The 14964-nt window shown below is 44.9% G+C and overlaps 2 protein-coding genes across 2 annotated transcripts; one reads left to right on the forward strand and one right to left on the reverse strand.

The window, feature by feature from the left end:
* Positions 1 to 501: 501 nt before the first annotated feature.
* On the reverse strand, positions 502 to 3583 carry LOC127764570 (F-box/FBD/LRR-repeat protein At1g13570-like). The gene is given in 6 exon segments (XM_052289463.1): positions 502 to 827; positions 830 to 908; positions 1011 to 1166; positions 1251 to 2468; positions 2996 to 3043; positions 3418 to 3583. Coding segments are annotated over 4 exon segments (1638 nt in total). The 5' UTR covers positions 2442 to 2468; positions 2996 to 3043; positions 3418 to 3583; the 3' UTR covers positions 502 to 615.
* Positions 3584 to 13725: 10142 nt separating this feature from the next.
* LOC127764572 (pectinesterase inhibitor 8) lies at positions 13726 to 14563 on the forward strand. Its single transcript, XM_052289465.1, has one exon. The coding sequence runs from the start codon at positions 13789 to 13791 to the stop codon at positions 14338 to 14340; it is 552 nt and encodes a 183-aa protein (XP_052145425.1). The 5' UTR covers positions 13726 to 13788; the 3' UTR covers positions 14341 to 14563.
* Positions 14564 to 14964: the final 401 nt, after the last annotated feature.

Here is a 14964-nt window from a genome sequence, read left to right on the forward strand (position 1 = left end):
AAATAGTTGATATGCAGCAAATTTATTTTCGTTTTCGTTTTGGTCGGTAACATTTCCATTTCCATTTCCATATTAATCGGCCTGTGAAAATCGAAAACGAGGGTCGGTCGACCGGAGCTGTATGTCAGCATGGGGTCCGCGTTGGTCGCGGCGTACGACGGGATAGACCGGCCCGCGGGACAGTGGGAGGGAACATGATCTTAAACGGGCCCAAATCCACCAACACAGGCCCATCAAACCATTCGCAGCCCAGCCGCGCCACACTATCGATCCAGTCACTCCAGCTAATCGATCTCACTCTCGTAGATCGGGCTCAGCGGCGGCCTCGCCGGCGCCGGTCGAAGCCACCATGGTGATGACATGGACGACAGCGTCGACACATCAGGTCACAAACATTTCAATTTGTCGGAACACAACAGAAGTCAGAAGAGGCAAAGATGATTCTCCAAACCAACAAATATTCATTCTGAGTCCAGTTTCTTTTTTTTAAAAAAAACAAAGTAAATTGAAAAGACGCCTACAATTTAGATTTAACACAAGTATAACTCCCAACATACCAGGACAGAAACTAGCTGATGCTGTAACAGCCAGGAGCAACCTCAATACGCATACGAATCAGATGACAATGATCTTGGCTTTGCTAGACGCTCTCGGGAGAGCCAGTAACTTGGTAAGAACCCTGAACATGCAATCATCATTCGGGACATCCGCGTCCTCCCTGACTATCTTCAGTTCCTCTAAGGTGGGTGACCATCTCAGGAGCAGTCCAACAAGAGCGATTTCGTGTTCCAGCCCCACGAAATCGTTAATGGTCACCGTCACGAGGTATGCAAGGTAGGCTCTTCAATCTCCGCCTGATCGTTATCCCATATTGGCTGATACCAAAATTCTTCATCGCTGTAGAAGCTCTGTAGAAGTTGAAGCAACTAGTCAGTGCAACCACACGGAAAAACAGCCGACGGAGGGAAAATAGTGCCAAGTTAACTGCAGAAGAGAGCAGGGAAGCATACCCGTATCTCAAGTTCTCTGAACTTAGAGGCATTCCGAAATATTGAACAAGCGCCCAAGACCTCTGTCCAGACCCAAGAGCACTTCTCAATACAAATCTTCCTTAGACGATCAAACACGCCTGGGAGTTCTGCCAACAAGCACCCTTCTGATAGATACTGCCACCAGAATAAAACCAATGAATTACCAATATAATTCAACCAGCGTGTTAGTTAAATAACACAAAACTATTAGTATGTTACCGTCAAGAATAAGCCACTTATAGTAAGTTCTTCGATACTAGTTAGGCTGACAAAAGCTTGCTTCAGATAGTTTTTCTTGTCACCCACAACAGCATCAGATTGTTCTGCTTCTGTTTTGCCGAGTGTAAGATACAACAGATTAGGAGCATGCAGATGCAAGTCTTCAAAATCCCCTTGAACCTCTAAAAGCTGCAGTGTCTGAGCTTGAATACGGAGACAACTGATACCCTCAAAATATTTCAGACGCAACGTATTCAGCCAGGGGCACGAGGAGATCAGCTTATATATATCTCTATCTGTCAAGGAGAAATATTTCAGATTCAAGACAGTTAGCTGCTTGAAACCTTCAAACTCCTGAGGCAAGCCAATGGTGCATCTTTTTATAACAAGTGTTTCTATTCTGGTTAGGCTGACAAAAGCTTGCTTCAGATAGTTTTTCCAGTTGACCGCTTCTTCCGTTTTTGCGGGTGAAATATACGCACTGGACAGATTGGGTGAATTCAGATGAAAGTCTTTAAAGTTCCCTTTAACCTCTAAAACCTGCAGTGCCGGAGCTTGAATACGGAGACAACTGATGCCCTCAAAATATTTCAAACGCAATGTATTCAGCAAGTGGCATGAGGAGATCAGATTATTTATGTCACTGTCCGTTGAGGAGAAATATTTCAGATTCAGAACTGTTAGCCGCTTGAAACCTTCAAACTCCTGAGGCAAGCGGATGATGCATCTTTTTAAGTGCAGATATTCCAAATTAATGACAGAGAAGATGCTCGATGGAATCTTATAATAATCCCCCCAGAGAAACTTGATTGTGATGGACCTTGGTTTTTTCCTTGACAGCATGTACATCCACCTATCAAATACATCATGGTAAATCCTCAAACACCGAATTGAAAATGAAACTAGAGGTCCGTTATGGAGCAACAATGCCAGATCAACCAGTGTAACAAATTTGGATCGTGCTGTTGTTCCTTCAGAGAAATCTGAGATGCCATACAGATCAGACACAATAATTTTTGGCGAAGTAGTCCATATATTCCTCCAAGCTCTGGATAGGATGGTGGATCTAATAGCATCTAAGACATTCAACTTCGAGAGGATGGTGACCTTTATATCTGGAGGTAGGCTGCTGAGTCTATCTAAACTCACAGCTGATGTTGATTCCACCTTAGCCTTCTTAGCATAACTCATGGCTCCAGAAACCGGAGTAAAAGTGACCTGGTAATTATCAAAGAGTTTGGAGTAGATTATACACACATCACATCCATAAAAAGGGAAGCAGAAATCAGTACACTGATTCACTGAAGGCGTGCAAGAGCATAGATATTGCATATGACAAAAGTCTCTAAATCTCATAACCATACTGATGATACAGTAAAAGGAGCAAGTGGCATTAGGGATGCAATTAAGTACGGGCATAAATGCTGCTCCTATGCACTATTGCACTGCCCATTTCCAAAAGACAACAAATTGCTTACTAGATAAATAAATGAATATGTGCTGGATCACCAATCTCCGCACTAAAAGAGGAAACTTTCTTTCTTTCTTTCTTTTTTCTTTTGCGAGGAGAGCATATTTTTTACTGAAATTCGTTTTGGTTCTCGAAGTTGAAATGAGTGGTGTGATGAATCACCACGGTAACACTGCTTAAATTAGTAGATAGTCCCATTGCCCTAAAACAAAAGGGAGGTGCTACAAATCATTGCCTACTGGTACGGGTAGCTAGGGACACGCACAGGATTTACCTCAAGAATCAGATTGCATCAACAAGATGAATTGCTGAAGCTCTCAACCTGCGGGCAAAATCAGACTCATTGTTAGGACTTGATTTGAAATCAAACCCAATTTCTTATTAAAGAGCAAAACACACACACACACCCCGACTGCCAGCCAGCCAAAATGGCCGCGATGGAATAGGAATAGGAATTAGGGTTCTACCCCTTCCTGAATTCCACCTAAGGGTTTTAATCAAGCACACGAAGCATCGCAAAATGAAGAGGCAAACACCACCAAATCTGGAGGCGCGCACATGATAATAAAATCATGAACACCCGCTACACCGCCGAAACTTTTCCGCAAAAAAAATAAAAAGAAATTCCAGAAAAGAAAAATCGAATCTCTCGCACCAGAATCCGCAGCGAGAAGGGTTTCTCGAAGGAAAACTTACAAGGGAGAGATTGGGGGAGAAACTATCGCCTAGGGGAAGCGGCGCATGCAACACTTAATCCGATCCGTGGCGCCTTCCTCGATCGGATTCAGAGGTTGGGGGCAGAGAGGAGGTGAGCCGCCACCTCGCAGCAAGCGGCGGAAGACGAAGAGCACCCGGCCGCCAGTCCGCCACCTCGGGGTACGGCGGAATAATATTAGATTTAATGAAACTAAATTAATATTTTAAATGTTGTTAATTTTTCCTACAAATTTGATCCAACTTAACAAAGTTTGACTAGGAAAAAGTCAAAACCCTTATAATATGAAACAGAGGAAGTATTTATTTTTCTAACAGATTTATAGCTCTTCGAATACCATTTTAAGTGAAATTAAAAAATAAGCATATCAAAAATTCTAAATTTAGAGAAAAACTATTGTAAATTTAATTTTTAGTGCAATATATTTGTGTATAAATGCTTTGTAACTCCAAGTTGGATATACATGACCACTAATCTTAATATTATCTTTATCCCAAAATATAATAATCTAATACTTGCATAACATATTCTAATACGACGAATTTTATTCTACGGATAAAAAATTAAAAGATAGGACCAAAAATCTGTCGTAAGTAAAATAGCAAAACCATTTGAAAATAAGTGTACTTTGACTCCCTTAAATATATGTCTAATTTGGTTTCATCCATCAACTTCAATACCAAATATGTTAACCCCGAACTATTAAAACCGGTGCAAATGACTCACTCGGTGGTGTTGAGAGTGATTTTTGCTAACGTGGCTCATGATCTAGTCCAAGCGGCAAAATCATCATTTCAATGTCCGTTCTTCATCCTCTCTTTTCGGACAACGATAGGCTCGAGGACGACCACCATGTTGCCACCAACACGAGCTTGTTGATGTCGATGATGTTCCCACCACTGTTGGTAGCAGCCCCTCTCCCAGCGAACCTCCACTCGAGAGAATACAACAACGACATCGGGAAGCAGCGAGGATGATGGTAGCAACGCCAAGCCCCCTCCCTCGAGAAATTTTGACGACGACAACGACTCAAGCACAGTGTTGCAGGGTAGGCCAATGGTTGCGGCTAGCGGCTTCTAGATCTGCCGCCTCCTTGGCTGGATATGCTCGGCAGTGATCAGTTGAGAGACAATTGCAGCCATGACCCTGGGACGGTCGGTGACAATCAGGCACGGTCGTCGGCGTAGCGACAGAACAACAACAATTGGATGAGGCACGGAGCGTGCGGTGTGAGGTGCTATGGGATGGCAGAGGACTACACCCTGATGTACATCGGCCACATGCGGGGGACAGTTAAACGGCTGGTGGGTGTGCGGCATATGCATGGAGGTGGTGAGCGAGCTGCAGAAGCGCGACCAGACACTAGCAGTGCGCAAGGCCATGTTGTCCCAAGCGACGCTGTGAACACTATCGTGTGCGTCAAACCAACGCTATGCCTCATGTGCTGCATGCGCGACATTGTCAGGATCAGGTACCGCAGCATGAGTAGAGTATCCACCACCTCGCTGTTGGAAATTTGGTCATAATTCGGCATATTTTAATCCAAAATAACAAGATAATAAACATGATATTTACAATGGGATTTGATCCAGTGATAGTGGTGAATGTAATCAACATGAGCATGCTTAACGTAGAATAAGCATCAACAATCACATAATAACACAATGCTGACATTGCGATGAACATTAACAGTAAAACTTCTAATTGAAATAATGTAATAAGGTTATACCCTAAGAATGGTCCTTCGCTGGAGTTTGAGGCAGTATTGCCTCCGTTGGTGTTGACGGGAGTCTCCTTCTCCTTGTCTCCAGTGTTCGACATGTTGGTGAAGGTGAAGTAGATGTTGACGAACAGTGAGTAGTCGCGCCTTGCGCTCCCCAAAAACCTGATCACCCGCCCGTCTGTGCAAACGTCGCAGCAACGCGTGGTTTCGGAGGCCTACTCTCCCAACGCGTGTGCACACACTCGTCGGAATGGGATTACCGTAGCAGCAACAGCTTTGGAAAATGGATGAAAGTGTGTCTTCCTCTTTCGCGGGAGATCAAATCCATTTTCATTTTATAAGAGGAACGGAAGATGAAGAGTAAGAGTCATGGAATATGAAGAGGAATAGAGCAACTAATTGTCATCAACTAGCCATGAACCATCCTCCACTACACAACCATCAACCAACAATCAATTAGGAGTAATTGATGTAAGTTACCAATGGAATAGGAAGAGGAATAGAGCAACTAATTGTCATCAACTAGTCATGAAACATCCTCCACTACACAACCATCAACCATCCATCAATTAGGACTAATTGATATAAGTTACCAATTCCCTAATCAAATGGATTAATTATCAAAACTCTTCATCCCATTGATATCCCATAAAAGAATGAATACACATGAATTCCTAGCATAATGAGCCTTAGAATTTATTTGATTTAATTGATTTAAATGGATCAATTACCCAATTAAATCTAACAATCCCCACCAAATTTCAAGGCTTATGAGAATGCTCTCTATTCCATATCAGCTTTTATATACCAGTGTTTCGGTGAAGACTGTTAAGTTGAACTTTCACCTAGAAAAGGAGCTACACCTGACCACAACTGAACAATGGACTATGCCTTGAATTGTCAGTCTTGTGCAGTTAGGTTTCACTCAATTCCATAACTGATACTAGGCAACCGTTAGTATTCCCTCGGGTTGGAGCTTATAAGTCATACTCCAGGCCTTTCATGAGTATCTAGAGATCACCCAAATCTCATAGACTATGACTAGCAGTCGAACTCATATAGGTGTGTTCCTTCTAAGATGTTCTGCAGGTCAACATCTCTGCTTAATGAAAGCCACTCGGAACACATTGAGGCATAAGCCATCCTACCATACAGAATAGAAGAGAATTACATCGTGAAAATGAGCCCATTTAAGGGTCTCTTCTCTCGGTTACACAATAGTTTGTTTCGCCATCCAAATTCACGGGATCTCCGATCACAATGGACAAGTTTCCACTATCGTGCAACTCTAAGTGGGTCTCAAGCCCATTTCCCTCGATGCACTGTCTATCACATTACGTGGTAGCCCCTTGGTAAACTAATCTGCCAGATTTTTAGCTGTCTGGACATAGTCCAGTGCTATCACTCCGGAGTTTTTCTGCTTTCTGACAGATTTCAGTCTTCTCTTTACATGCCTAGATGACTTCATGTTGTCCTTCGAACTGTTTACCTTAATAATCACTGTTTGATTATCACAGTTCATTAGGATAGCTAGCACTGGTTTTTCAACCACCGGCAAATCCATCAGGAGTTCACGAAGCCACTCGGCCTCAACTATGGCAGTATCTAGTGCTGTGAGTTCTGCTTCCATTGTTGACCTCGTTAAGATGGTCTGCTTGCAAGACTTCCAGGAAACAGCGCCACCTCCAAGTGTGAACACATATCCACTTGTGGCCTTTATCTCATCAGCATCAGATATCTAGTTTGAGTCACTATACCCTTCTAGTACTTTTGGGTACCCAGTATAGTGAATTCCATAGCTCATTGTACCCTTTAGATAGCGCATGACCCTTTCCAGAGCTTGCCAATGATCATCTCCCGGATTTGAAACAAACCGGCTCAGCTTGCTCACAGCAAATGAGATGTCAAGCCTCGTTGCACTAGCCAAGTACATCAATGAACCAATGATTTGGGAGTATCTCAATTGATCCCTTGCTATTCTTTGGTTTTTCCTTAATAGCACACTGGAGTCATAAGGAGTAGGAGCTGGCTTGCAGTCACTATATCCAAAGCGACTCAAAACCTTGTCCACATAGTGGGATTGCACAAGTGTAATCCCACCCTCATCTCCTCTTTGTAGTTTGATGTTAAGAATAACATCAGCCTCTCCCAAATCTTTCATTTCAAAACTCTTGGACAGATAGTCCTTGACCTCCTCAATCACATTAAGGCTGGTCCCAAAGATCAATATGTCATCGACATATAAGCACAAGATCACTCCTTCTTCCCCACCATAGCGATAGTACACACATTTGTCAGCTTCGTTCACAACAAAGCCTGCAGATGTAAGCGTGGTGTCAAACTTCTCATGCCATTGCTTAGGTGCTTGCTTGAGGCCATACAAGGATTTCAACAGTTTACACACCATTCCCTCCTGACCTTCTAGTACATACCCGTCTGGTTGATCCATATAGATCTCCTCCTCCAGCTCTCCGTTTAGGAAAGCTGTCTTAACGTCCATCTGATGGACGAGAAGACCATGAGAGGCTGCCAGAGCAAGTAGTACTCGAATCGTGGTCAAGCGAGCAACTGGTGAGTATGTGTCAAAGAAGTCCTTGCCTTCCTTTTGGGTATAACCCTTGACCACAAGCCTTGCCTTGTACTTTTCAATTGTACCATTAGGCCTAAGCTTTTTCTTGAAAACCCATTTGCATCCTACGGGCTTGCACCCATATGGACGCTCAACGACTTCCCAAGTACCATTAGACATAATCGAGTCCATTTCACTGCGTACTGCTTCCTTCCAGTAGTCAGCGTCAGGAGATGAATATGCCTCTTCTATGGTTCTTGGGGTGTCATCCACGAGGTATACAATGTAGTCATCTTCAAAGGATTTTGCAACCCTTTGTCTCTTACTCTTGCGAGTATCTACAATGTTGTCCTCCTCAAGATTTCCCTCAGGCGTTTGATCATTGTGTTCTATCGGTGCAAAGTGCTCATGGGGCATGACAGTTTCTTGACTAGAGGTGCTAGGTGTATATTTCATGGGAAATTCATTCTCAAAGAATGTAGCATCTCTGGACTCAATAATTGTACCAACATGCATGTCGGGTACTCCAGAGTATACTATTAAGAATCTATAACCCACACTGTGAATAGCATAACCAAGGAGCATGCAATCAACAGTATTAGGTCCAAGTTTCCGCTTTTTGGCTATAGGTACATTTACCTTGGTCAAACATCCCCATGTTCGTAGGTATGAGAGATTTAATTTCTTCCTTTCCTATTCCTCGAATGGTGTTACTTCCTTATGCTTCATTGGAATTTTATTCAGGACATGACACGCAGTCAAAACTGCCTCACCCCACCATTCCTTGGAAAGCCCCGTAGTGTCTAACATGGCATTCACCATTTCAGTTAGAGTACGATTCTTTCTTTCGGCCACCCCATTTGATTGGGGTGAATAGGGAGGCGTCCTCTCATGAATAATTCCAAACTCTTCGCAAAAAGATGCAAACTCATTGGAAAAATACTTTCCACCTCTATTAGACCTCAACCGTTTGATTTTCCTAGTTGGTTTTCTACCTCAGCTTTATAGGTCTTAAAGTAATGCAATGCTTCATCCTTTGTTTCCAATAGATACACATAAAAAAATCTAGTGCAATTATCTATCAATGTCATGAAATATTTCTTTCCCCCTTTAGTCAACATGCCGTTCATTTCGCACAAATCGGAATGAACAAGTTCTAGAGGTGCCAAATTCCTCACCTCAGATGCCTTGTGAGGCTTGCGAGGTTGTTTCGATTGAACACAAGTATGACACTTGGAACCTTTGACCAAAGTGAATTTTGGAATTAAACTCATGTTAGCTAAGCGCGTCATACAACCGAAATTCACATGACAAAGTCGCGAATGCCACAAATTGGACTCATCATTCTCGCTAATATGGTTCACAACATTATTATTATTATTACACATGTCATCCAAAGAAAAACGGAACAGACCTCCGCTATCATAACATTTTCTAATAAAAGTTCCATATTTAGATACGACACATTTATTGGATTCAAACACAAGTCTTAAACCACCTCTACACAGTAGAGAGCCGCTAACTAGATTCTTCTTTATTGAAGGGACATGCTGCACGTTCTTCAGCTGCACGGTCTTTCCCGAAGTAAACTTCAGATCGACCGTATCAACACCATGAGCAGCCGCAAGCGACCCGTTTCCCATCAACAAGGAGGAACCTCTCCCGACCTGATAAGAAGAAAACAGGGAAATATCAGCACACCAGTATCAACCCACCAATTAGGTGAATGAAAAACAGAGAGAACTGCAGGTAAAAATTTACCGTACCCCGATGTTCCTCCGTCCTCGTTAATAACCATGTTGGCAGACTTCTTGTCCTTGTGATCAGGACAATTCTTCGCCCAATGCCCAGGCTTACCGCATACAAAGCAGTCGCCCTTGGCCTTTCCCTTGCCTTTCTTCTTAAAATTGATTGTAGCCTTTGGTTTGACATCAGGCTTGACTTTCTTGTTGTTGTTGTTGTGGGATGCGTGAGGGTTCTTCTTTTGCACCAAATTGGCGCTAGAACCGCCCTCGATATTTTTGCCCCGGTTGTCCTTTGCTCTTGCCTTCTCCTCAACACCCAAAGAGCCAATGAGATCAGTAACACTGAACTCTTGCCTCTTGTGTTTTAGAGAAGTAGCAAAGTCCGACCAAGAAGGTGGCAATTTGGCAATAATGCCACCCGCCACAAACTTGTCCAGCAACTCACAGTTGTTGTTCTCAAGTTCCTTTGCCAGCATCTGAATCTCATGAGCATGTTCCACTACAGAACGGTCATCAACCATCTTGTAGTCATAGAACTGCTCCATGACATACAGCTCGTTGCCGGCGTCGGAAACTCCGAACTTGGCCTCAAGTGCATCCCACATGTCCTTCCCTGAAGGCATGTGCATGTACACGTCCACTATATTGTCAGCGAGTACACTGATCAATGCTCCACGGAACAGGCAATCCGAAGCCTCGAACTTAGCCTCCTCCTCAAGAGAGAGAGGCAGTTCACTTCGTTTGCCCCGTGAAACATAGAAGCATTGCATCGCTGTCAACCACAGTAGTGCACGTGCTTTCCATCTCTTATAATTAGAACCATCAAAAGCATGTGGTTTCAGTGTTGCAGCAAAGCCAACTACCGAAAATGACCTATCAGGTTTTTGTATTGTTGGAAATTTGGTCATAATTCGGCATATTTTAATCCAAAATAACAAGATAATAAACAATGATATTTACAATGGGATTTGATCCAGTGATAGTGGTGAATGTAATCAACATGAGCATGCTTAACGTAGAATAAGCATCAACAATCACATAATAACACAATGCTGACATTGCGATGAACAAGTTTGAGGCAGTATTGCCTCCGTTGGTGTTGACGGGAGTCTCCTTCTCCTTGTCTCCAGTGTTCGACATGTTGGTGAAGGTGAAGTAGATGTTGACGAACAGTGAGTAGTCGCGCCTTGCGCTCCCCAAAAACCTGATCGCCCGCCCGTCTGTGCAAACGTCGCAGCAACGCGTGGTTTCGGAGGCCTACTCTCCCAACGCGTGTGCACACACTCGTCGGAATGGGATTACCGTAGCAGCAACAGCTTTGGAAAATGGATGAAAGTGTGTCTTCCTCTTTCGCGGGAGATCAAATCCATTCTCATTTTATAAGAGGAACGGAAGATGAAGAGTAAGAGTCATGGAATATGAAGAGGAATAGAGCAACTAATTGTCATCAACTAGCCATGAACCATCCTCCACTACACAACCATCAACCAACAATCAATTAGGAGTAATTGATGTAAGTTACCAATGAAATAGGAAGAGGAATAGAGCAACTAATTGTCATCAACTAGCCATGAAACATCCTCCACTACACAACCATCAACCATCCATCAATTAGGACTAATTGATATAAGTTACCAATTCCCTAATCAAATGGATTAATTATCAAAACTCTTCATCCCATTGATATCCCATAAAAGAATGAATACATATGAATTCCTAGCATAATGAGCCTTGGAATTTATTTGATTTAATTGATTTAAATGGATCAATTACCCAATTAAATCTAACACTCGCCATTTGTCGTTCCTAGCGGTGGCGCCAAGAACGGTCACCACCACTCCACTTCCACCATTTCCGCCTATCCTGCTCAAAGCCGCTGAGGCCGGCGCTAGTGTCGCCGAGACAAATGGGATCAGAGAAGATAGATGAGAGATGACATGGGCTTCATGTTCGACCAAGAGGATATCTGTGAGAGCCTCACCGACGTCCTCTCGGGTCTTCGCGACAAGGTGTTAACGACCAAATTTGGTAATCTAAGTATTGGAGATGGAGATGGAATCAAAGTAGAATTCGAGATGGAAATCGATCGGGGAACAGAGTAAGATCAGCTGAAGTCCGAATCGAATACGGCTAAGATCGGCGGAGTTCGAGTCGGACGAGGTTAGCCAATTGAGCTGAATCCGACAATACAACTTGGTGTACGTCATCGGGTTGAGTTGATATGCTTCAAGATGATTGCCATGCATGGATAGAGTCCTGAGAAGGCAATTGTATCTATTAATTAGGATGTTTTATGTAATTTCCTTATAGATATGTTTGGGCAAAAGTCTGCCGCAAAGACTTATGGTATCTTAGAGTTTGTTAGAGATAAGAGTCGGGTCCGATATGGACATAGTTTGTAATTCTCGGGTATAAATAGACCCCGAACCCCATGTAATCAATTAACACACACGTTCAATACAATCTCGGCGCATCGCCACCCTTTTTGCTTTCATTTTATTTCGACGAGTTCTTGCTTTCGGGTTGAGCTGCATCGGTTTCGATCTTCAACAAGAGGTAAAACTTGTTATGGCGGCTTGCGTTCTCGGGATTAGTGCTTCCATCTCTATGATACTCTAATCTTGTTTATGTAATCTGTCGAGTTATCATATATCTTATATAATCTATAGCAATATCGTCATCTAACCTACAATCAGCTAACATCTACTAGTAGAGGTCAGCCGATTAGGTTAAATATCAATGTTGGTTTAGATTGTACATGATATCTACCACTCTATGAAACTTCCAATGGCTTGATTGTCTAGATATTATCCTTCTTTTCATACTTATAGCTGCATCAGTTGTTTGATCTTATGAGTCGTGATTAGAATCTCAATCTCTAGCTTGCTTCTTGGTTGCCGATTAGGGTAGTATCGGGGTTTCAGCCGATCTTACCTGATCTGACTATACTTGTTATATATGCTTTACTGACATGTTAAATCTGCCCTTTATATTAAGATTTTGTGGCATTTAAGTGTATTAGGCTTTTGTTTGATATATTCTGCTTGCTTTAATATCTTAATATAGAGTAGTATCGGAGTATTAGCCGATACATGCTAGATCTATCTGATCGGCTATGCTATGAACATATATAGTCCCATTATTAATATATATTTCGATCTAAGTGATTTATACTGTCTCGGCATGGCGACCGATCTATCCCAATCACTTGATTTAAGTATATATCGATACAAGGAGTATATATTGTTAATATCTACAGCCGATCGAGTAGATTTAGTTCCTTCTTATTTACTCATGGCTGCCGATCGATACATATATGACATCGGCTCAAAGATAAAAGATATGTCAGCGGCACCTAGCCGATCGGCTGTCATTTATGGATTTAACCGCGGTTTCTTTGCCTTTATTTCTCGTTGATTGCAGGATCAAATCAACTGGCACGCTAGCACACCCGAAGGCGAGCTTTGGACCTGCACTGGAGTTAAGCAGATCTCCCAGTCCTCGTGTTTTTCATCAACACAAGGCCACCAAGATGCTCACCGGCCATGGCTCCGGCTCTTCCAGCAACAAGAAGAACATAAACACAAACACAACCGGCACGGGCAGTGACATGCTGACGTATGGGTGCAGGCCACTGCTTGCAACTTCATGTGCACCACTCCCCTCATCCTCCCACCACCGCCGCCGCTGTGGAGAAGGGGAACGGAAAGGGAGAGAGATATAAGGGGAAAGGAGAGGGAGGATGAAGAAGGGAATGAGAGAGAGGATGACATGTGCCCCCACATGCTAACTCACCAGTTGGACTAGGTTAATGAACCACGTCATCAAAAACCACCTCAAAACGAGTAAGGGAATCATTTCGCAACGGTTCAATTGTTGAGGGTTGTTGCGATTGAGGGATACTAATTAGATTGGAAGTATATTTACACTCAGTCACCATAAACCCTTCGATTCCAATCCAACGGATACAAATTCAGATGGGGCATTTTTTCAGAAAACCGCCCGCATCCATCACCTAAATTTACTGGTAACTGAGGGAGCATAAATAGACTTATTTCTAGACCGTTTGACCCATGACGACCCAAAATCTGTGCGAGACGAGCAACCGGGCCCAACAAACAAAGCCCAACTCTATCGGCGCGGGCCCACAGAAAACTCTACACAATTCCGCCGTACACGCGTGGTCCCCAACCTCAGCCTCTTTATCACCCAGCAGAAGCAGAGCAGGAGAAAAAAAAAATCCACATCACTCCCTCACACTCTCACTCGTAGCGAAGCAGGAAGCTAGAGGCTAGAGCTAAGGCAGACAAGACAGATGGCGCCGCGCGCGTCTCGCCGTCCCGCCGCGGCGGCGGCAGCAGTCGTCGTGGCCGTCGTGCTCGCCGTGAGCGGAGGCGTCGGCGCGACGCCGGAGACGGCGTGCAGGGCGGCGGCGGAGGAGGACAGGCGCGTGGACTACGAGTTCTGCGTGTCGCGGCTGAGCCACCACCACGACAGCCCCGACGCGGACACGTGGGGGCTGGCCAAGGTGGCGGCCGACGTCGGCGTCTGCATCGCCGGCGACGCGGCGTACGACGCCAAGGCGAAGCTGCAGGCCGCCAAGGCGGGCGGCGAGCGGGAGGCGCTGGAGCGGTGCGCGGAGCTGTACGACCGGATGGGGTCGGCGTTCGCGGCGGCGTACGACGACATCAACCGGCGCGAGTACGCGGCGGGGAAGGAGAAGGCCGGGGAGGCGGCGTCGCTCGCGCGGCGGTGCGACGGCGCCTTCGCCGACGCCGGCGTCGCCCCGTCGCCGCTCGAGCGGCAGACCGCGGAGTCCGTCAAGATCGCCATCGTCTGCACGGCCATCACCAACCTCGTCAAGTAGACGAAACAAGTGTTGTTTCCTTCGCTTAATGCAGGTTAATCTTAGAGGAATAAACGAGCGCCATTGTTGATTTCTCGTCTGCTCGATCGTTCGATTGCTACGCATGTACTAGTAGTAGCTAGGTTAATCTAGAGGAATAAACGAGCGACATTGTTGATTTCTTTGCTTAATGCAGCGCTCGATCGATGTATCATCTTCCCATAGTGTCAGTGTTATTAATTCCTACTGTTTTCTCTTCACGTCTTCGTCCGCGGCAAAGTCGCCGGCCGGAAAGCTCCCTCCGGCGCCGGCGAGCTGTGCTGCGAGATTTACTACAGTGTACAGTGCCTGAGCGAGTACGGACGAGGTGTCGGGTCGGGGGCGATTCACGTGCAGGGGACGCCACGTCGCCGCGTGGGAGGAGGGAAGCCGAGATGTCGCTGTCCGGGCAGCATGGGATGGGGCCCGCGCGTGGCATGGGGGCTACACCGAGCTACCGGTCGAGACACTTGGCGCCTCCTCCTCGCGGCTGCCTGGCCACGTATGCACACACGCGCGGCACGACAGGTCAGCTACCGGGTACACGTAGGCCGGGGTAGACCCGCCGCGGCGCCATTTCTGCCATCGATCTCTTGCTCGTCGATC

This window comes from Oryza glaberrima, chromosome 2 (genome assembly GCF_000147395.1).
Source record: "Oryza glaberrima chromosome 2, OglaRS2, whole genome shotgun sequence".
Classification (NCBI taxonomy): Eukaryota; Viridiplantae; Streptophyta; class Magnoliopsida; order Poales; family Poaceae; genus Oryza; species Oryza glaberrima.